Source organism: Lissotriton vulgaris, chromosome 9 (genome assembly GCF_964263255.1).
Source record: "Lissotriton vulgaris chromosome 9, aLisVul1.2, whole genome shotgun sequence".
Lineage (NCBI taxonomy): Eukaryota > Metazoa > Chordata > Amphibia > Caudata > Salamandridae > Lissotriton > Lissotriton vulgaris.
Window position 1 is genome coordinate 150,958,373 of NC_141697.1, and position 22,819 is coordinate 150,981,191.

At 45.0% G+C, this 22,819-nt stretch overlaps 1 protein-coding gene across 1 annotated transcript in view; it reads left to right on the plus strand.

Annotated features, from left to right (window-relative positions):
* LTK (leukocyte receptor tyrosine kinase) overlaps positions 1 to 22,819 on the plus strand; it is a 655,467-nt gene that overhangs the window by 583,836 nt on the left and 48,812 nt on the right. Inside the window, exons 16-17 of the mRNA XM_086937237.1 lie at positions 13,379 to 13,477; positions 18,651 to 18,803. Of these exons, the coding sequence (XP_086793363.1) occupies positions 13,379 to 13,477; positions 18,651 to 18,803 (252 nt within the window). The remainder of the gene's footprint in view (positions 1 to 13,378; positions 13,478 to 18,650; positions 18,804 to 22,819) is intronic.

A 22,819-nucleotide genomic window follows, 5' to 3' on the forward strand; every position in this document is an offset into this window, starting at 1 on the left:
TGAAAAAAACATAGGTTTCAGGGACGATATAGTTCGAAATTAGCATTTAAAAAACCTGAGAAATTCACTGAAAAAAAACATAGGTTTCAGGGACGATATAGTTAGTTTGACATTTTACTCATACAAAACCAGAGACATTCGGCCGTTATAGTTAGTTGAGCTAACTATAACTCGCTCCCCAGCAATGCACTGTTGATGACATCACTTATTACATTATTCATGACATGGTCATGGACATCACTGATATCTTCACTGATGACATCTCAAATGACATCACTGATGACATCAACCAGTGACTGTGTGTTTCTGTAAAGTTTAAATATGTTTTATATTTATAAGCCAAGGTGTATTAAAGAATGAGTGGGTGTATAAGTGTCCCAATGGATGATTTAGTAGACGCGTGACTGACAGTATAAGTGAGTGATTAACCGTGTCTTATTGAATGCATGGGTTAGTGACTAAGCTTTGTGAATGTCTGTATCAGTCTGCCAGTTGGTGTGTAAGCGGCTGTGTGGGTTGGTGAGTAGCTACATGGGTGTCTAAATGGGTTATTGATTGGTTGTCCAAGTATCTGTATGGGTGCCTGACTGTCTGGGTGGGGATTTGTGACTATGTGCATAAATGTGTGAATGGGTGATTCACTGGGTGTATGGGTCTCCTTGTTACCTGGGGAACTATCAAATCAAGTGCATGACCATAAAATGGAGGTCAGACTGTGACGAAGGGATCTATATGTAAGTCCTGGTGGTGCCGAAGGAGGCAGTTTTTAAGTGGCTACTGCAGCAACTTTTGGAGTAGTGCCCTTTACCAGCAAGAAGAGATCCATCATAGGATCAAAGTGTGCTGCTTATATAGTTATATAGTTATCTTTGATCTCAACCCATAAGGCCTACCTGATGCCCTGGACAATCTAAAGTTGTGGAACACTTCCTATCGATCCCAAGGCAATACTGAGGTGCTCGGAAAGAAAGTGGTGTTCATTAACATTTATTGGTCCTTGTTCTTTGGATTGTGGCCTTTTCCTCATTTTTTCACCTCCAACTTGGGCTGCATTCCGATTGCTTGGAGGTCCCTAGCTCTGATCTCATAGATATCCCCACTCGTGGAGACAGTCAGATCTGATCCCGATGCAGCGTGACCCCTCCCCCGCTCGCTGAGACTGACCTCTCCTCTCCCCGGATGCTATGCTTCATCGGGAAACTCTCCCCTTGGGTATGACCTTAGCGCTGACCACTGCCTGGCCCTGAGAAGCAGGTGTAACAAGACTCCCCCCCCCCCCATGCTCGTCATCATGACCTCTTCACACCCCAGGTGCTGCACCTCACAACTGCATGACACCAAGATGGCCACCCGAGGCTCAGGACCAATCCAGGGAATCGTAAACTTCACCAGTGAGTCACAAACTCCTACTACAGTCGTGACCATAACACTCTCTGCCTCTGCCTTACCCGTAAAACCAACCCAAACTCTATAGTGCAAAGAGCTCGAACGCTCCAGAGTCCTTGCTGGAAACACTTTGCCACCTTTCCTAAACCACCTAGACACAATGCCTTCCGCCACTTCAACCCATACCATCCCCCTTTCTGCAAAGCACTTAAAACCGCATGGCCTGAACTCCTTCTCGATCAGTTTCCCGCCTAACCTCTCACCCAAAGCGAAAAAGAACTTTAAGCAAAAACTGATCAGACAACTTCCTGAATCACTATTCACGGACTCCTACCACTGCTCATCTAAAGGACAGGTAAAAATGGACCTCATTTTCTACACCAAAAGGCCCGAAATTTGGAACTCCATCCTCAGATAGCAACTCAATATCTCCAAAACAAACACTTCACGTTGCTCCAAACTGACACTATTCAGCCCCTAACCGCACTAGACATACTGGTAACACCACTGTGACCATCTACTCCAATGGCACAGTCCTGATACAAGCCAATAGCGACAATCTAGAGTCTTTCGACTCCCTCGTCCCATCCCTCCAGACTGCCCCCTCTCACGCCCTCCTCCTCTTCCAGTCCCTGCCCCTCCCACGAAGAACCGGACCCGCCACCAGAACTCACCCACCACCCCAGTGTTCCTTAGTAACTACACCCGCCCTTCGCACGCAACCTCACCCTCACTGCTACCAGAGAGAACAAGACCCCACGACTCCCCCCCAACATGCATTCACCCACTCCCACCAGCTGGCCTCCATCCCCCTCAACCCACCTGGAGCAACTTCAACACGCAATCTCTGACTCCCAACCACCTCCCCAATACCACATGCAATAAATCACTGACACACCTTCACAACACCCCGCACCCTGCACACACGGCCCGCCCAAAACCCACATGACCGACACACTCACAAAAAAGCAACCCAACAACTTAAGTCTCTCCCCCCTCAGGTCTAACATTCCCGCCCAGAACACCCACACCGACTTGGAGACTAGGCAGCGACTCACCATGCTTGAAACCCAGATAGCAACTATAATCCAGGGTTTTAGCAAAATCCTAGCCAACCATGCCGCGCTCCATAAACTTCCGCATATACGCGCCCTCCTCACCTATACCCAACAAAGGCCTACCACCAGAGATGGACCTCTACCCCCTCTCCAAGCAAACACAGAGGCCCAAAAGAACCAGAGATGCAATGTCAGAGAGTGGATTGGCAGACCTCGCCTCCCGGTACGACAACTCCAGTACTGTCACCCTCCAATCCAAAATCCAGGTGATCACTGGACGAGGCAGAGACCTGACCTTTCTGAAATCTCACAGACCCCCTGCCACCCGCACTATCATACCCACGGCCCCTGTGAGAAGAAACCCAAAACAGACGACCACCACCAATTGCATGCTCATAAACTGCAGATCAGCCACCAAGTACGCCACAGAGCTAGCGGAATCCATCCTCACTCACGACATAGACATAGCATTCATCACTGAAACCTGGCTAAATGATTCCTCCCTACCTCTTCTGGATACTCTTGTTCCCCCAGGCTTTACAATCACCAACAAAGATAGAAAAGACCAAAGAGGAGCGGGCATAGCAATCATCCACAAAAACACTACTTCTGTGACGGAAATAGACTCCTTCAACTACAACACGTTTGAATGCCTAACTGTCAACATTAACACTAGCAACAACAACACACTAATCTGCCACCTTATCTGCCACCCCCCAGGCAACACCACCACATTCACGGAAAACCTGTCTGCCCTGATTGCCCACTGCTCTCTCCGAGATGAAAACAATTTAATTCTGGGCGACCTCAACCTACACTGGAATGAAGAAAACAACCGGCTAATCCAGAACCTGAATGAGCTGCTACTCAACATCCTTACTCAACACTGCATAGAGGAAACTCACAACAAAGGAGCCATCGTAGATGCCATTATCGCCAATCGCGACACAATCACTATAAACCACACCCTACCTGTGGATTGGTCAGATCACCACTTAATCCTCTTTCACCTCACTCAACCGACCACTCTCCAACCCCCCACCTAAGACCCTCCCAAATGGACCAGAAACCTCACTCAGATCAACATCAATGACCTTGAAGAAAGGGTTAACTCTCTCCTCACCTCCTCAGCAGATGATCTATCCACCACTAAACTCACTGCCCCTTACAACACAACCTTGACATCCATTCTAGATCAAGTTGCCTCACTGAAACTAAACACAACCTAGAACATCTCATCTCGGTCCTGGTTCAACACGGATATTAATAACGAAAGAAGACAACTTAGAGCTACAGAAAGACTATGGAGGAGCGACCACTCCGCAAGCCTACTCGAGCAACTCAAAGCAGCCCGAAGGAAGTGGAAAAACACATCAGCAGTGAGAAATCCTCCTTTCTCTGCTCTGGACAACACAAAAAATAGACCCAACGAAAATCATCAAGCAACAAACCTCCAAGCCCTCGAATCCTCAACACAGGCCTCAAAAGATCTGTGCGAAAACTTCACCGTCTTCTACGAAGGAAAAATCACCAAGATTGAACTCTCACTAGACATCAATACCAACCCTGCCTAAAAAAGTGTGCCCCCCGTGACAAAAGACAGCACGTGCATGCACCCCATGAAAACATGGAAGTCCTTCAACCCCATCCCGGAAGCCGAGATCCTCAAGCTGATATCCACCTACAAACCCGCCTACCACATCTTTGACCCAATACCCACCCAACTGACCAAAAAACTGAAACTCTCCATAGCCCCTTTGTGATCCATAAACAGCTCCCTGTAAACCAGCATCATACCTGAATGTCTCAAAGTTGCCCAAGAAACGCAACTACTAAAAAAAACAGGGCTTGACTCCAAGGACCTAAATAACTTCAGACAAGTCTCCAATCTCCCCCTCCTATCCAAAGTCCTCGAAAAATGCATCCTCTTGGAACTGACTCAGCACATGGACAACATCAACCTTCTGGACCCCCACCAATCGGGGTTTAGAAAAGGCTATAGCACTGAGACCGCAATCCACAACATCACAGACGATATCCACAAATCCCTCGATACAGATCAATGCTGCCTACTCATTCTCCTGGACCTATCGGCAGCCTTTGAAACGGTTGATCACCAACTACTCATCAAGGCTCTACAAGAGAGGGTAGGTGCTGATGAGGTGGTCCTATGCTGGTTCTCCTCCTTCTTACACAACCGCTTGCAAAGGATACAAATCAAAACTTTACTTCCAACTTATACCCCGTCAGCAGCGGCGTCCCACAAAGCTCAGTGCTCTCACCACAACTGTTCAACATATATATGGAACTCCTCACCACCATTCTTAAAAATACCAACATCCCTTTCCACCTATATGCGGATGACACCCAGATCTATCTGGAAACCTCCTCCTTAGATGACATCCACAGACTTAATGTCACTTTAAAAGGGATCCAACATTGGCTGTCTCTAAATTACCTTAAACTCAATCAAGACAAAACCGAGATACTCCTCATCTCCAACAAAGAAGAGAACCCTCAAATTGCAGAATGGCTTAAAGGGATAGATGCTCTCAACGGGAATCTCACTCTGGCAAACTCTGTAAAATTACTAGGAATCACCCTAGACCCAAAACTCGACATGGCCAAACACATCAAAAACCCCGCCAAGAGTGCCTTCCTCAATCTGAAGCTACTCAAAAAAATTAAACCATTCATCCCTACCAAAGATGTAAAACAAGCCACCGAAGCACTGGTATTATCCAGACTTGACTATGGGAATGCAACCCTCACTGGTACAACAAAATCCCACCTAGCACCCCTCAAAACTACACTCAATGGAGCAGCCAAAATGGTCACTGGAATTAAGAAATACGATCACATTTCACCAGCACTCAGAGAACTACAGTGGTTCCCAGTCGTACTGCGTGCCAGTTTCAGGACTGCCTGCCACACGCACAAAGCCCTACACACAGGAAAACCCGACGACCTGGCCGCGAAACTCAAGAGGGCTGGTCAGACTAGAAACCTCAGGATCTCAAATACCCTACTTCTCATCCCTATGAAAACCCGCAAACAAAAAACCGCTGCACGATCCTTCGCCGGAAGCGCGCCCAAAATCTGGAACTCAATCCCAGCAGATATCAGAACTTTTGGGTCCTTCAAAAAATTCAAAAAACACCTAAAAGTCCTGTTCCTCAACCGCTTCCTCCCAAAGGGATAACCGCCGCCTCAACTCAAATCTCTACTCATCGTTGCTCCCTGACATTATACCACGAAGACCTCCCTTCTACCTGCTCCCTGACCACCTACTGATCCTCCCCACCCAAGGGTGCATTCCAAGACAAAGTGCACTAATCGAGGTTATCTCAGGTCACACGTACTACCTCAATACTGCACAGCAACCTTGGACTTCCCTATCCTATATCTATAACTCTGCTCTCTAACCTCCTCCAACTCCTCCGCCTCACCCTTAAAGGTTCACCACAAGACAAAGTGCACCAATCGAGGTTACCTCAGAACTCACGTACTACCTCAATACTGCATAGTACTCTTGGACTTCCGAACCTATATGTATTACGCTGCTCTACTTTATGACTCTAGCGAAAAATTGCTGTGGTTCAACCCAACATAGCGTGCACTAACGAGACTAATCTCAGGACTCACGTACTACCTCAATACTGCACAGCACACCTGGACTTCCGAACCAATGTACATAACAAGATAACAGGCTCTAATATATTCTCTTGCGAAAAACTGCTGTAAAGCGCTCCGATGCCCCCGGGTCCGGCCAGCGCTAAATAAAACTTCTTAAATAAGATAAAATAAAAGTGCATCTGTGAAGGGCTGTATGGGTGGGGGAGGGTGTGTTTGTGAGTGAATGGATGTCTCAGTGGTGCATGTGTGAGTAACTACATATGTGAAAGGCAGTATATGTGAGTGTTGCGCCATCTGGTGCATTCTTATTTGGGGGATTATGTCCCCTTGAATCCTGAGGGTCCCTGGGGGCCAACTAGCCAACCAGGTGCCTCCAGTAAGCCCCACACAGCTGGATTGCTGAGAGTGGTCCAAGGCCATACCTCCTTTTACAACACTGTGCAAACGCGCCTCCTGGTGCACTGCTGCTTGGGGGATGAAGCCCACTTTAGTCCTGAGGTCCTCAGGACACAAGGGGACCTCTTCGCCCCACCAGCAGTGTGCCAAGAGGTGCGTTTGCAGAGTGGTGTAAAAAGGGGCATGGCCTTGGACCACCTCCAGGGACCCTCAGGATTCAAGGGGACTTAATCCCCCAATTTAGAACGCGCCAGGAGGTGCGTATGCAGAGTGGTACAGGGAGGGGCGAGATGCCAGCTTTTCCTTTTTTTGCTTTGTTAGAAGGGAGGCAGTGTGACTCCTTCCCTTAATATTCTGTGGGCCCTAGGGACCCCATCCTCAGGGCCTGTCCTAGTTTTTTTATTATTACATTATTAATTAATTATGGGTGGGGGGCAGAGTGGCCCCCCTTCCCTAGGCCACTATCGGCACCAGGGACCCCATCCACCGGGCCTGGCCTGGCCTCTTTGTTGGGGACCACGGGGAGCTCCAATGCCCTCGCGGCCCCAGCCGGCTCCCCTCCTCCTCTGGAGCCGGCATTGCTATGGGACAAGGGGAGCTGCTAACATTCAGCTCACCTAGTCCAAAAGCAATTCTGCTTCACTTCATGGGAGCGACAGCAGGTTTCCTGCTGTCGCTTCCATGAAGATAAGCAGAGTTTGCAATGACATACCCCCCTCCACACTTCCTTTGTATTTAAGCCCCTGGGAGGTGGCGGTCCCTGGGGTATGGGGGGGCCAGCAAGGCCCCCCCTGCACATAATTACTGATGCTTCTGGGAGGTGGTGGTCCCTGGGGGCAGCGTGGGGGCAGGAGCCTCATACCTTCGTGATGGTGAATCACGTTGAAAATGAATTGCTCCAAAGAAACTGCAGGGCACTCACAGGGTTTTTTTCCATAAATGTATTGCAAACACGTTTCGGCAAAAAAACTGCCTTTTTCAATGCTTCCATACAGGTTCAACATGCACAGTTTATCGTATGAGAACCCTCGTTCTGACGGTGGGTTCCCTATCATGGTAATCGAAAAGGGACTTCAATAAGGTCTCCCACATCAGCCTTCTGTGGGGGTTCCGTTATCCTTGGTAGCCCATCCAACCCTGATTGGCCTTTCTGTCTTTTTATCATCTCCTTGAATTATACTGCTTGGCTTATTGTTGGCTCTCAGACCAGTTGTGAACTGCTTTACTTATCATGGGCTCTGTGACCAATCGTGGGCTGCCTTTATTATTGTGTGCTTTGAAGTAATTTATGGGATACTCTTTAAAGACATAACCTTGAGCCATAAAGCAACAAAAAGAATAGTACCACTTATTAGATGAATATGAATAAGAGCATCATCCTTTTGTGTGGATTACACTTACAATTCACCGCCTGTGACTGATGTGAGGATAGAAAGAACTTTTTGCTTTTTTTCCATTAATCCTCATCCAAAAAAACTTCAGCCACTACATCTGCACTACGTTACAGGTAAAGAGCAGGAATGCTCTATGTCTAAGTCTATATGATGCATTCTTGCCTTTTCCTCTGCACTATTGTCCTTTTGGCAACCTCGCTCAACGCAGGCACACTTGCACCATAGTGCAAGGGTTCCCCCATTGCATACAAGATTGGGCCCGATTCACAGAATGAACTTAAGACTCAATCCTAAACTTACTACTATTTTGGTATTCACAGAATGCACTTACTTCTTTTGGCATTCACAGAATGAACGTACTACTTTTGGTATTCACAGAAGTTAGGATTTTGTCTTAAGTTTGTCTTAAGACAAACTTAAGACAGACTTAAGACAGACTTAAGACAAAATCCCAACTTCTGTGAATACCAAAAGTAGTAAATTCATTCTGTGAATGCCAAAAGTAGTAAGTGCATTCTGTGAATACCAAAATAGTCGTAAGTTTAGGATTGAGTCTTAAGTTCATTCTGTGAATCGGGCCCATTGTTTTTATGCAGGAAGGGGCATCTTCCAACACAAAAACAACCCTGAGAGACATATTCCTCTTTTTATGTGTGCTGCAGAATGCCATTTCTGTCTGTTTAAACTATGTGTTCAGATTACAATAGTCTAAAGTCAGTAGAACCTTTACTGTGCACCAATAAAATCATATGTTACTTTCGTGTGCATTATAACTAAAAAATGGTGTAAGGCTGTTCTAAGTACTCCTGCCTGCTAGGAAGCATATAAATGTTCAATTAAAAATAAATGATTATTAATTTATTTTTTAAGTTTGTTGCAAGCATGTGACCACCACGCATAGATGGACACATGTTTTTTTTTTATATACATTTTATAAAATATTTCTTGTAGTATATGCTTAAAGAATGAAAGTTAACTAGTCCATCAGATTGCCAAAGCAACATCTGTTGGTTTCGCCAATATTTGTTTATACTTTGAATGAGCTGACATTGCACAGATTCTTTTTGCTTTTGCTCAAAACAACCTGTCCTGCTTTTGCCCAGTGGTTCTCATTAATTTTGACTTTCACGTTTTGTACACTAATGTGCTTGTTCACCAGACATGCCCATGTACATTAGTATTTAATCACTCAGCATTACAGGTAGTAGATTAACTGTTAAAACGTCACCAACTTAAAAATGTGAACATTGGAAGCATCAGACGTGTCAACTCCTAACACATTTTCACCATGTGCAAAGGGGCAGGACCTTGGACGGGGCGTGCTTAGTGCTGAGCACAGCCTGAAACACTTCAACCCGCCACCCAACCTCCCCACTAAAAATGAGATTTGGCAAAGCCAATAGGTCTCTCCTGTGTGAGACCCTTTGGCAATGTGTTTTAGCTATGTTGTACACCAGTGTGGCTGCTAATCGTGTAATGTAATGCGTCTTGTAAAGCGCGCTACTGCCCTGAGGCGTCGTGGCGCTGTAGACCGCTGGGGAACCCGTCCTGGCTATCCCTGTGAGATGGTCCCTACTGGGTATCTCCAAGGTGAGACCAGGCATCCCCGGCGAATGTGGGGGGCCGTTGTAGAGATGAGGCAAGCTAATGCCCAGAGTTGCCGAGTGTGATCCCTGGTTAGAGTAGGCACCGAGGCGAGAATTATCGAGTCCGTTGACCCTGGTCCACGACCCTGCCGCGTCCGGAATTGAACCCTGGTCCCGGGCCGTTCTCTGCTTCTGGGTCTGCCGCCTCTAACCAGTGAGCCACACCACTCCACTAATCGGTCTGGATAAACGTGAGTGGGGTGGGGTATGGTAGAATAGGGTAGATTAAGGTGGGATAGATTGGGGTGGGGTAGACTGGGGTAGATGGGATTAGGATAGATTGGGGTGTAGTAGATTGGAGTGAGGTAGATTGGGTTAGATTTGGTGGGGTAGATTGGGGTGGAGTAGTTTGGGTCAGATTGCGGTGGGGTAAATTGTGGTAGATTGGGGTGAGGTAGATTGGGGAGGGTGAGATTGGTGTAGAGTGGAGTGGGGTGGATTGGAGTATGTTGGGTGGGGAGATTGGGGTAGATTAAGGTTGATTGAAGTGGGGTAGAATGGGGTAGATTGGAGTGGGTGGGAGTTGGATAGATTAGAGTGGGGTAGAACGGAGTGGGGTAGATCATAAAATTGGCTGTGCAGCACCTCGAAGCACGAGCTGGAATCCCACCCTGTGAAGGGGTTTCCAGCTCATCTTTCGTGCCTCGGTTAAACATCAGCTCTTCACCGGGAGCCCATTTGAAGGGGCCGCTATCATGTGACACACAGTGGCACTGTGTGAGTTGGCAGGTCTGTAGCATCTCTTGCACAGCGGAACTGAAGTTTCGTAAACCTTGCTTCTAATGTTTAGATTCTCTGTTTGTTGCCCACAGAAATCCCCTAAAAGGTCTAACTCTGAGGAAAAGAAAAACTGTCCAAGGGAGCAATGCTAACGACATACACAGAGTTCTGTTTTGGGGGTTAGTCCACAAGAGATACCGGAGAATGCAGGGATCGAGGGGTAGGGGCAGGGCTTTAAGTGGGCCGGGTCTCACCGGGTCTGAGCACCGGCAGTTTTTTAAAGGGGGCCTCGAAACGGGACTCTATCGGGCTCTATTTTGTCCCTGGCACAAGCGGTCCGTTTTTTTACGGACTGTAGTGACAACAGGCACATCCATGTGCGCGTGCTCACACTTCTCACTCCAGAGAAGTTACGTTTTAGGACACAAGGGAACCCGGTAAGGGACCTTCGGACCGTGGGTTACTTAACTTGTTTTAAAGAACAGGGGTCCTAAGGAATCACAATATCACAAACAGATAATGATATAGACTACAATCAGTACTATATTTTTGAAAAACGTCCAGCCGGACGTAAGTTTATTCAAAGAATGACGTAGTGTAATGTTGGCCCATGGAGAGGCCAGACATAGTTGCAAGATAGGGTACAGTCCTGTACCTATCCCGGAAAGTTTAGAAGAGATAAAACAGAAAGAAAGAGATAAAACAAGGAAAAAGGGTTTTCAGGCAAGAAGGAAATTTTTGAGCCGAAAGGTGACTTGTAGGTACAATAAATACAGTTTCAACAAATTCACCCTGCAGTGTCAACAGTTTAGAATAAACATGTCAATTAATATGCTACACTGCAAATTGCGTCGACGTTTCGATCCCTAAGGGCTCATAATACAATGGGATCATCATCAGGACAGTTATTTATACAGTTAGTGCCTGCAGTAAATTAAAGCCTGTAAAAGAAGGGAAAAATAAACACAGATTTAAGGCCTAAGCAAGAAAGAAAAATTGTTCATGAGAGCTTAATTCTCAACAGGGTACAATTCTAAGTATTCAGAAAAGGCCATTTCATTATTTGAACTCGCCGATTCTTTGTTGGTGTGATTGTGAATTTTTTAAAAAAAATATATACAGGTGGAGAAGTGCTGAAAAACGGCGCAGTGACATTGGTGTCATTCATGAACACTTGTGATTTATGCGCGGTGACAAGAGGGATGCTTCTATTGCTTTTTGGTGCTCTGTGATCAAGTGACTTAGTGAGTGAGCCAGTGCCAGGGGGCAGTCACCTTTTAATGGGGGCGAACGTCAGCCCTCGGTGGAGCCAGAAATTCAGAGATATGCAACCTGTTCAGGGGGATGGGTGTTGTGAGGAATTGCTCGTTTGACATGCATTGAGTGTGCTGTTCCATGCCTAGTTAGCACTGAGGGGCAAGGCTTACCTGGCGCTACTGCTAGTCGCCTATAGTTGGGTTATCTCTTATTATCAATGGGAGAGATCTCAACCGGTGAGCAACATCAAGTGCTACACAGGTGTAGTATATGCCGGTGGGCGATTCTCTGTTATTTTGTTTTGTTTTCCGAGGTTTCCTTCAGTTAGGTCCTCGTGGTCGCTGGGGACTGTCTAGCTACATCTGTGGTAGCCAGAAGCGAGGAAGGAGATAGGAGGTCTTCTTTTACTAGGAAGGAAACAATAGTCTAATAAGGGATCGTGCTCGGGACCGGGATCGGGCTTAACCGGCATTATGACCAAGGGCTTACCTTGCTTCTGATTCGAAGCGGCAGCAGGTTGCAGGCTCGGAGTGAATCCGGCCGGAAGCTGGGGAGGGAAAAGTACTCCCCGCTCATTAAAGTACTTTTCCCTCCCCAGCTTCCTGTTGAGAATTAAGCTCTCATGAACAATTTTTCTTTCTTGCTTAGGCCTTAAATCTGTGTTTATTTTTCCCTTCTTTTACAGGCTTTAATTTACTGCAGGCACTAACTGTATAAATAACTGTCCTGATGATGATCCCATTGTATTATGAGCCCTTAGGGATCGAAACGTCGACGCAATTTGCAGTGTAGCATATTAATTGACATGTTTATTCTAAACTGTTGACACTGCAGGGTGAATTTGTTGAAACTGTATTTATTGTACCTACAAGTCACCTTTCGGCTCAAAAATTTCCTTCTTGCCTGAAAACCCTTTTTCCTTGTTTTATCTCTTTCTTTCTGTTTTATCTCTTCTAAACTTTCCGGGATAGGTACAGGACTGTACCCTATCTTGCAACTATGTCTGGCCTCTCCATGGGCCAACATTACACTACGTCATTCTTTGAATAAACTTACGTCCGGCTGGACGTTTTTCAAAAATATAGTACTGATTGTAGTCTATATCATTATCTGTTTGTGATATTGTGATTCCTTAGGACCCCTGTTCTTTAAAACAAATCCAGAGAAGTTACGGCATGACGTCATGCCAGATGAGCATTGTAGGGGATGGGAAATCCTTTAAAGAGAGTAATTTTCTCTCTGGATTTCCCTTCTCTTTTTGAAACGCAGGAGCAGCAAACATTGTTGTGGTGCCACCAGGGCTTTAAGTGGAGCTTTTTCAATATAATATAGAAGCGATAGTTTCTGCTTATTTATATTATGCAACTAACAACCATTGACAAAGGCATTAGTCGTGACTTCTTGAAGGTATGATGTTACTTGTTGTGTCATATATCTGAAAGTATTGACAGAAACAGCAAAATACAGGTTGGGTGGCACACTATGCTAAGCACAGATCATTTTTAGTGTATGTTTTTAATCAACGCCCTTAATTGCATTGGACACGCCCCTTTGAGAGACCCCCCCCCCTCCCTCCCCAGTTTTCTCATTACACTTAAAGCCCTGGGTAGGTGGGGTGCTTCAATAGTATTGATAGTCGTCCTTCAGGCTGGGATTCTGCTAAACAAAAACAAATGGCTTGCTTCTGTTTGACTATGGTTGGAATTTGCCTCCACTCCATCCTGAAGTAAGTCTGTGCAGTGTTTACTGGTAGCAAATTATGAGGAAGAAACTTATGTTCTTTGAGAATCAGGCCGTGTGTGTCGAAAGAGAGTGATGCACTGGCTTCTGTTTGCACTCACTGGTATTATTGTGCATGTAAAGACCCTGAGCCTCCTGTTTGCAGGTGGGAACGCAGCATCATCTGATGACCTCACAACCGACGGGGAGGACGGAATTTCATTCATGAGTCCCAGAGGGGAGATATTTTTGCAGCCATTGGCAGGTAAGACCTTGTCTTTTTTTTATTCATCCACTCCCTTGGGAGCGGAATATGAAACTATGCTAGCTCACCGATGTGGACGAAAAGATGAAACCAAGGCAGTGAGGCAATGGCAAATGAATATCCTCTTAACGTATATGCAGGACCACTGCTTCCCATAGGAGAGGTAAGGCTCCTTAGGGTGCCTCATATTTATAGCAGGCCTTAAAATTCGGATGTTAGTGTATGGGGAGCGCTCCAGCTAGAAAATTATATTTTGCCTGGAGGACTGACATTCTTCTAGCTGGTTCCAGCAATATAAAATCCCACCTCTAGTTATCGCTCCCTAAATACTTATGGATCACTGACATAATATCGAGTACAATAATATAGACTTCCCAAAATATCGATGCCAAAATGTCTAATGACAAAATATCGATTTCCTATCTACAAACCGGTAAGTACAAAAATATCGAATCCAAAATACCGTTTAAAAATATATACTTTGTAAAAATATCGAATTTCTTAAAAATAATGTAGAATTAAAAAAATATTAAAAATAAATAACTAAAATATACTTAAAAATACTTAAATAACCTTAACATTATTAAATAATTTATTTAAGTTATAAAAAAACATACAATTTTATTTGTTAAAACATTTATATATATATATTAACATAATATTAATAAAAAATATACAATATTATTACCGTAGGATAGCGGGAGTGTAAAAATTACTATTCCCACTTCAGAGAGTGAAACAGTAGGGAAAGCGTTGGATAGCGTAGGGGTAAAAATTACTATTCCCACTCCAGAGAGTGCAACAGTAGGAAAAGCGTTGAATAGCGTAGGGGTAAAAATTACTATACTAAACTCCAGAGAGTGCAGCAGTAGGGAAGGCGTTGGATAGCGTAGGGGTAAAAATTACTATTCCCACTCCAAAGAGTGCAACAGTAGGGAAAGCGTTGGAGAGCGGAGGGTAAAAATTACTATTCCCACTCCAGTGAGTGCAACAGTAGGGAAAACATTGGATAGCGCAGGGGTAAAAATTACTATTCCCACTCCAGAGAGTGCAACAGTAGGGAAAGTAAAGATTTAATATATTAATAAAAAATAATTACATATCAATACCAAGAATACATTAATTAAAATAAATCACCAATTTAATATTATGTAACAATTAATTAATTAAAAATACAAATTAATATTAGGTATTGAAATTATTTACCTATTAATACAAATTAATTACCAATTATCAATTAACAATAAATTAAAAATTAATACCAATAAATAAATAAAAATTATCTACTTAATTACAGTTAAATTGCTTCCCACCCTATTCATTATAAACCCACAACCCACTACGGAAAATAAATTAATACAATAAACATAATTACAAATTATTCAATTCATAAAAATAAATTACCAATTAAAAATGAATTACCAATTACAAATTAATTATTTACCAACTAAACTTTAATTATCAATTAATTCAAACTGCATACCAATAAATAAAATAACATATTTAATTAATTACTATTAAATTACTTCCCACCCTAATCCCCTATAAATCCAGAACCCGCTACGGAAAATAAATTAATAAAATAAACATAAGTAGAAATAATCAATTAATAAAATAAATTACCAATTAAAAATGAATTACCAATTACAAATTAATTAATTACCAATTAAACTTCAATTACCAATTAATTCAAAATAAATACCAATAAATAAATTAATATATTTAATTAAATTACAATTAAATTACTTCCCACCCCATTCCCCTATAAACCCACAACCCGCTACAGAATTAAATTACGCAAAAATTAAATAACATAAAAAAACTTTACATTTTTTCGATATTAATAAAAATTCGATATATTAGAAACCTATATTATATACTTCGATACTTTGACTTTCTATATTTTAAAATTCGGTACTAAATTACTTACCTTCAATTCGATATTTTTAACCACTATATTCTGTCCATTCGCTATTTTGTCCATTCTATATTTTGACTTCGATATTATGTCCATTCGATATTTTTGACTCAATATTATGTCTGTGCCCCGTAGATATGTATTTATGGATTCTAGATGCAGACTGAATGTCTAGCTTCCAGTGGTACTTACATATTTAGAATTAGGATTGTACCCAGAGGGAATGCTCTCTTTTTAATGATGTCAAGCTCCATCAACTATGGTTTTTTAAAATAACATTATTCTTTATGATGTTAACATCACAGTCACAACGTACCTCTACATAAAAGTAATGCTGAACAACTGTGCAATCAATCGAGGAGTGCTCTGTTATCAAAGTAAGTGGAAACACTCCTTCACAGGAATGAAACTTCCCACTATATGGCCTTTCAATAGACAGTTAATTGTGTTAGAACTGCATATATTGATAGATAGAAAATGCTTCAGCCCACAGGTGATTGTATCGCCTTCCTCAGGACTGGTGCAGAATTTAAAGCATCCGGTGAGTGCATAATCACATGAGTTTTTAACCTTGTTTAATAATAGGATACACTGACCACACATGCAGCATACAAAACTGCTGGGAGTACAAGTGCAGTAGTCCTAATGCAAATGATGACTTACTAGCCGAGTCCTACTAACAGCCAGAACCATCTAGAGTGCTACTGGCAGATTCTACATATTTGTCCCCAGAAGTGTAGGACATTACTCAGTTAACAGATAAGAGGGCAACAACATTTAAATCGATGCAGGGCACCATAACATTTAGGGCCATATTATCAAGAACAGGAGATAAAATTATCGCCGCTTTATCGGCAGGAAACTGTAGCTAAAGCGGCGATAATGGGCTTGATACTATATCCTTGTGAATTCCCATAGCAGCCAAGGTTCTGGTGTTAACTTGGGCTTCTATGGGAATTCACAAGGGCATATTATCAAGCCCATTATCGCCACTTGAGCGGCAGTTTCCTTCTGATAAAAGCGGTGATAAGGTATCGCCCTTTCTTGATAATATGGCCCCAAGTGTCCAAGGGATGCATTTGTGACCGCGAGGAGCATGGGGGTCTCTGCAGTGGTTTCTGGGATGCGGACACAACCTCACATCTTTGCCTGCTCAGACATTAATCTTCTGCCTGACAGACTGGCGGAAACCTAAACATCTGGCAACGGCTACGGATAATGTGCGCTTCAAAGAAGGCGATGAAAGGCAAACCCCAGGCAGATGTTGCTGTGAACAGATGGGGCCTGTCAGCGGCTCATTTCACTTGCTGGAAGAAAGCGAAAAGAGACAGGAGGAAGCAGATAAGGTGTGCAGGGCTAAAGGAATGAGGAGCGAGCAAAGATTTGACGTGGGGTGCTCCTTTCCTCAGGTGGGCGCTGTGATGGGAAGGACAAGAGCACCCCCACCTTCCAATCTCCCTACTTACTATGAGTTATTCTTCTTCATGGCAAAAGGAATAGAGCAGTCGTGTGCAAGAGTGGTCCTGTGTTGGAGCAGTCCTGTGTAAGAGCAGTCCCTGTGCAAGAGTAGTCCGGTATTAGTGCAATCCTTTGCAAGAGATGTCCTGTGTTGGAGCAATCCTGTGTAAGAGATGTCCTGTGTTGGAGCAATCCTGTGTAAGAGATGACCTGTGTTGGAGCAGTCCTGTGTGAGAGCAGTTCCTGTGCAAGAGTAGTACTGTTTTATAGCAGTCCTCTGCAAGAATGGTCCTGTATTAGAGCAGTCCTGTGCTAGAGATGTCCTGTGTTGGAGCAGTCCTGTGTGAGAGCAGTCCTGTGAGATCAGTTCTGTGCGAGAGCAGTCCTATGCAAAAGCAGCCCTGTGTGATAGAAGCCCTGTGCAAGAGTATTCATGTATTTGAGCAGTAGAAATACTGTGCATGTGCAGTCCTGTGCTAGAGCAGTCTTGTGTTAAATCAGCCCAGTGCTAGCATGGTCACGCGCTAGTCCTGTGCAAGAGATACCCTTTGCGTGAGTAGCCCTCTGTTCTGTGTCGGTGCGGTCCTGGCCTAGAGCATTCCTGTGTTAGAGGAGTCGTGTGCAAGAGCAGTACTGTGCTAGGGTAGCGCTGGGAGTGCAAATGTGCACAATGTGATGTGCTGTAACGCAACATTGGACATCACTAGTTAATGAACATTATTACAGCGGAATGTGATTGTGCCTTTGTGTGTGGATCTCTGTGTGCATGTATGTGTGTGAGTGTATGTGTGATGGGAGTGCGTACTAACAAAGACGGATGTGGGCGTACACAAGGAGCAGGGCTTGAGTCATAGGATTTTGTAGGATCTCATAATACTTAGATAGTCAAGGAACTACTGAGACCCTGCTTGTATGTATGCATTGTGTGCGTGCCCAGGAGCAAGTTCAAGTGTTTTGTGTTTTGAGAGGAGCAGCCATGTTGAAAATGCATATGCATTTGGTAAGAGGAATACAGGAGACAGGGAAAGCAAAAGGCTCGAAAGGTGGGTAAACGAGATGTCATCAGAGGTTTGCAACAGGTGCAAGTGGGCACACTACTGTGTGCATTGGGCGGTAGAAGTGTGTGCAGCAGCCATTCGACCTACAATGTATACTGAAGCTTGAAATGATACATGCCTCATTGACATAGAGATAAATGTATACATTTAGATAAGGGTAGTCATAAGAAGTGCATTATTCCCAGAGACAAGGTTTGGCTGCACCACCAGACTGCCACAACATCTGGCATATTTGGGTCCAAAATGCATGAGTCAAGCCAAGTCATGACAATTGTCTACAGTGTTGCCCAGTGTAACCCTTTATGGGGTACAGCTGTCCAGTGACTGCCCAGTGAAGCTGAAAACCAGAGAGTTTTGCTCAAACCAGTATTGGAAGCAAGCCTGGCAGGCATGTTTATGGGGCCGGGGTCACCAACATCATGCAGGGCCCCTCGTGTGTCTTCTGGTGGCACGAGGACTTAGTCCAGACTAAAACAGTGCCTTGGAACACATTTGAGGTAGCTGTACCTTATAAATAATTCACAAATGCTAGGTGGACCTGACATATGAATACATGTATGATTAACAGCACGAGACCCTGCAAAGAATGAGGCCTGGAGCAAACAGCCCTTGCCGCCCCCTCCTGAGGCGGCTCCGATGGGAAGCAGTGGTAGACTAGTTACATCAATGCATTAATATTCACGTTACTTATGCAGGTATTAAATGAGTGCTTCCTGTATTGTGGCTTTGGTTTTCCCAGTCATGGAGAGCCATGGGGAGGTGCTGATTGAATTGGCCCTGAACTGCAACCACTGCCTGTCGGGACACTGCGAGCGCAACTTTCGGACCAAGCTCGTCAGGTGCATCTGCAGGTCTGGGGAGGTGCTGGCGAGCGACAACGTCAGCTGCACAGGTACGAGACCACCTTTGTAACCAGAACACCTACTGGCTCCTATGTGCTCAATGTTCATGTTGTGTTGCAGTGACAGGATGATGTCAATCCAGTTTGTTCCAGCACAAAGGCAAAACAAAAGGTAATACAAGTATAAATGTCACCACAGACCTCAAATTTACAAAACCACATAAACACCAAACAAGAAATAAAGTCTCCCACTTACTACTGATTGACAAAACCCTTTACTCTTCGCAAACTCTTTAAACCTCACCAAGGATCTCCCAGTTGCGCGATAGAGGGTTCTAACTCTCTTCGTCTCTTACGAGGAAGACAGATAAGTCACATGGGGTAAAGGTGTCCAGAAACAGGAAACCCCCACCCCCTTCCCCATAACTTTGAACGAGGCTAAAAATAATGTTACCTCCACCTGCGAGGACATGAAGACGTCCAATAAATGGGTGATCATAGCTCACCTGCAAAATTATAAAAGGCAGAAGGGGAAAAAAGGAGTTAAAGGACGATGAAGTTTGAAACAGAGTACTCAAGATATATGATTGGGCCCTATTAAAACAAGCAGTGGCAATATCAACAGGTCTGGCTTTGATGAGGGAGTCCATGCTTAAATAGATATGATCAAATGCTGATAAACTTTCTCTTCCATGGTCAATAGACCTGACCATATAAACTAATTTTCAAGGTCACAGTCTCCGCTCTCTCTGCCTCCTTATCATCAATGCAGGGCTTTCTAGCACCATCGAAGGCCCGTTTTCACTCCCTCCCAAAAAGTTGAATGCCTTGATAGTTGATCTTGCTAACATGCCATGAACAAAAAAAAGAAATCTTTATTATTCCATTGGGTTGATTTATAAAGATGGTCTAATGACAGTCTCGGGGACCAGGGAACCTGGGGGGGGGGCTTGAGGGGAGGGGGTAGGATCTAAAACAGAGTAGGGCAACTCCTTGTACCAAAAATCGCAAATATGTATGAAATCTAATGTAATTGTATATATGTGTAATCTAATGTGAAATGCAAACGTGTTTATTCCTTTCTGCTTTATAGCACTCCATTGTGACACAGCTAGGCTTGCACTATACCAAATACCAGCAGATTCATACAAAAGAATGCGTGGGGCATGCACCTGAACATACATCAAGGTGTCCAATGTCCTATTCATCCATATAGACATCCACATGTTGATTGATCCATTCAGTTATCCAGCTTAGTCTGCATGCGTGGCCATATATGTGTATGTGCCTTCCTGTGTATTGTCTATTTGAGCAAGGGTTCGTGCATATGTGTTCTCTGCTTGTGCATCCTAACACATCACACAATAATGGACCGCCATTGAACAAATACATTGTTTCAGCAATCGGATGATTTTTAATGCTTGATAATCAGAAAAGTATCCCCCAAAAAAGTCTTAACAGCCCAAGACTCACTTCCTCTTACCTCAGACTCCACGCCACATGTTTTGGGAGGCGCTTTACCACTACCACACACAGCAGAACCTCTTTTAGGATAACTCAGATCAACTTCTTATGAGGAAAACACAGCAGGACCGATTCTGTTGGTCATTTTTTCAGTACTTTTTAGAGTTTGTCTGTGGGTGTAATGTGAAAGCTCACAAATCTCCTCTTCCTTTAACAAACCTTGTTGTTATCCTGACTTCTGTTTTTTTGGGTTATCAATGTTGCTTTGAGAAGTAAGTGCCGAGGGGTGATTGAGGTCACAGCATTGAACTGAGAGGTGGACATAGCACTGAACTGAGAGGTGGGCTGAGCACTGAACTGAGAGGTGGGCTGAGCACAGAACTGAGAGGTGGACTCAGCATCGAGCTGAGAGGTGGGCTCAGCATTGAACTGGGAGGTGGACATAGCACTGAACTGAGAGGTGGGCTCAGCACTGAACTGAGAGGTGGGCTCAGCATTGAACTGAGGGGTGGGATCAGCATTGAACTGAGAGGTGGGCTCAGCACTGATTTGAGACGTGGGCTCAGCACTGAGCTGAGAGGCGGGCTCAGCACTGAACTGAGAGGCGGGCTCAGCACTGAACTGAGAGGTGGGCTCAGCACTGAACTGAGAGGCGGGCTCAGCACTGAACTGAGAGGTGGGCTCAGCACTGAACTGAGAGGCGGGCTCAGCACTGAACTGAGTGGTGGCTCAGCATCAAACTGAGAGGTGGGCTCAGCACTGAACTGAGTGGTGGCTTAGCATTGAACTGAGAGGTGGGCTCAGCACTGAACTGAGAGGCGGGCTTGGCACTGAACTGAGAGGTGGGCTCAGCACTGAACTGAGAGGTGGGATCAGCATTGAACTGAGAGGTGGGCTCAGCACTGAACTGAGAGGTGGGCTCAGCATTGAACTGAGGGGTGGGATCAGCATTGAACTGAGAGGTGGGCTCAGCACTGATTTGAGACGTGGGCTCAGCACTGAGCTGAGAGGCGGGCTCAGCACTGAACTGAGAGGCGGGCTCAGCACTGAACTGAGAGGCGGGCTCGGCATTGAACTGAGAGGTGGGCTCAGCACTGAACTGAGAGGTGGGCTCAGCACTGAACTGAGAGGCGGGCTCAGCACTGAACTGAGAGGTGGGCTCAGCACTGAACTGAGAGGCGGGCTCAGCATTGAACTGAGAGGTGGGCTCGGCACTGAACTGAGAGGTGGGCTCAGCACTGAACTGAGAGGTGGGCTCAGCACTGAACTGAGAGGTGGGCTCAGCACTGAACTGAGAGGCGGGCTCAGCACTGAACTGAGTGGTGGCTCAGCATCAAACTGAGAGGTGGGCTCAGCACTGAACTGAGAGGTGGGCTCAGCACCAAGCTGAGAGGTGGGCTCGGCATTGAACTGAGAGGTGGGCTCAGCACTGAACTGAGTGGTGGCTCAGCATTGAACTGAGAGGTGGGCTCGGCACTGAACTGAGAGGTGGGCTCAGCACCAAGCTGAGAGGTGGGCTCGGCATTGAACTGAGAGGTGGGCTCGGCATTGAACTGAGAGGTGGGCTCAGCATTGAACTGAGAGGTGGGCTCGGCATTGAACTGAGAGGTGGGCTCAGCACTGAACTGAGTGGTGGCTTAGCATTGAACTGAGAGGTGGGCTCAGCACTGAACTGAGAGGCGGGCTTGGCACTGAACTGAGAGGTGGGGTCAGCACTGAACTGAGAGGTGGGCTCGGCATTGAACTGAGAGGTGGGCTCAGCATTGAAATGAGAGGTGGGCTCAGCACTGAACTGAGAGGTGGGCTCAGCACTGAACTGAGAGGTGGGCTCAGCATTGAGCTGAGAGGTGGGCCAGCATGAACTCACACAGTTCTCACTAATTTTCACATCTAATTCCTATCAAATTAATCTACCACAGAGAAACTGGAGCAAATGCATTTAATGGTTTCTTTAAGAGTACAAGACTAACCCCAAAAACTAACAGTTACCAATTACCACTGGATTAATGACTAACAACGGGTCCCAGTGCAGCCTGCTTCCTGGTATAAAGCACAGCAACACTTTGTCCGGTGTAGTAGGCACTATAGAAATGCAATTACAATACAATATGAGGGAACTGAACATTCAGTTCTTCATGGTAAGCGCTACGATTAAACTCAGTGACAGGAAGAGCGAAAACACACCTGGGCTGTGTAACAGCTGCTCCCAGGTGGGTGGAACTCCAAGGACTTCTGGTCAGATTCCTGCTAAACCTATGTGAGTTTGTAATCTGTTTAAAGTCGGCAAAGCAAAACGTTAGTGCACAAACTCCCACCTATTTAAAGAGCACAATGACATCAGTTTCGAGTGTGTGAAACAATTCTTTAAGTTTGACTTTTGGAAGAGGAGGAAACATGGCAGCCCACCTCCTGTAGCTATCTCTCAGGTTAATTCTTGCAGGAATAAAGGTGCATGCAATTGCGCATGTGCAACTTTTTACCCCAAAACATTGTTTTCTGTGAAAATCTATGTATGCACACCTACGTGTGCCTTAATTCTTAGCCGCAGGCACTTGATGAAAAGCTAAGGGGGGGGGGGGGTATAAAATGTTAAGAGAGAACAT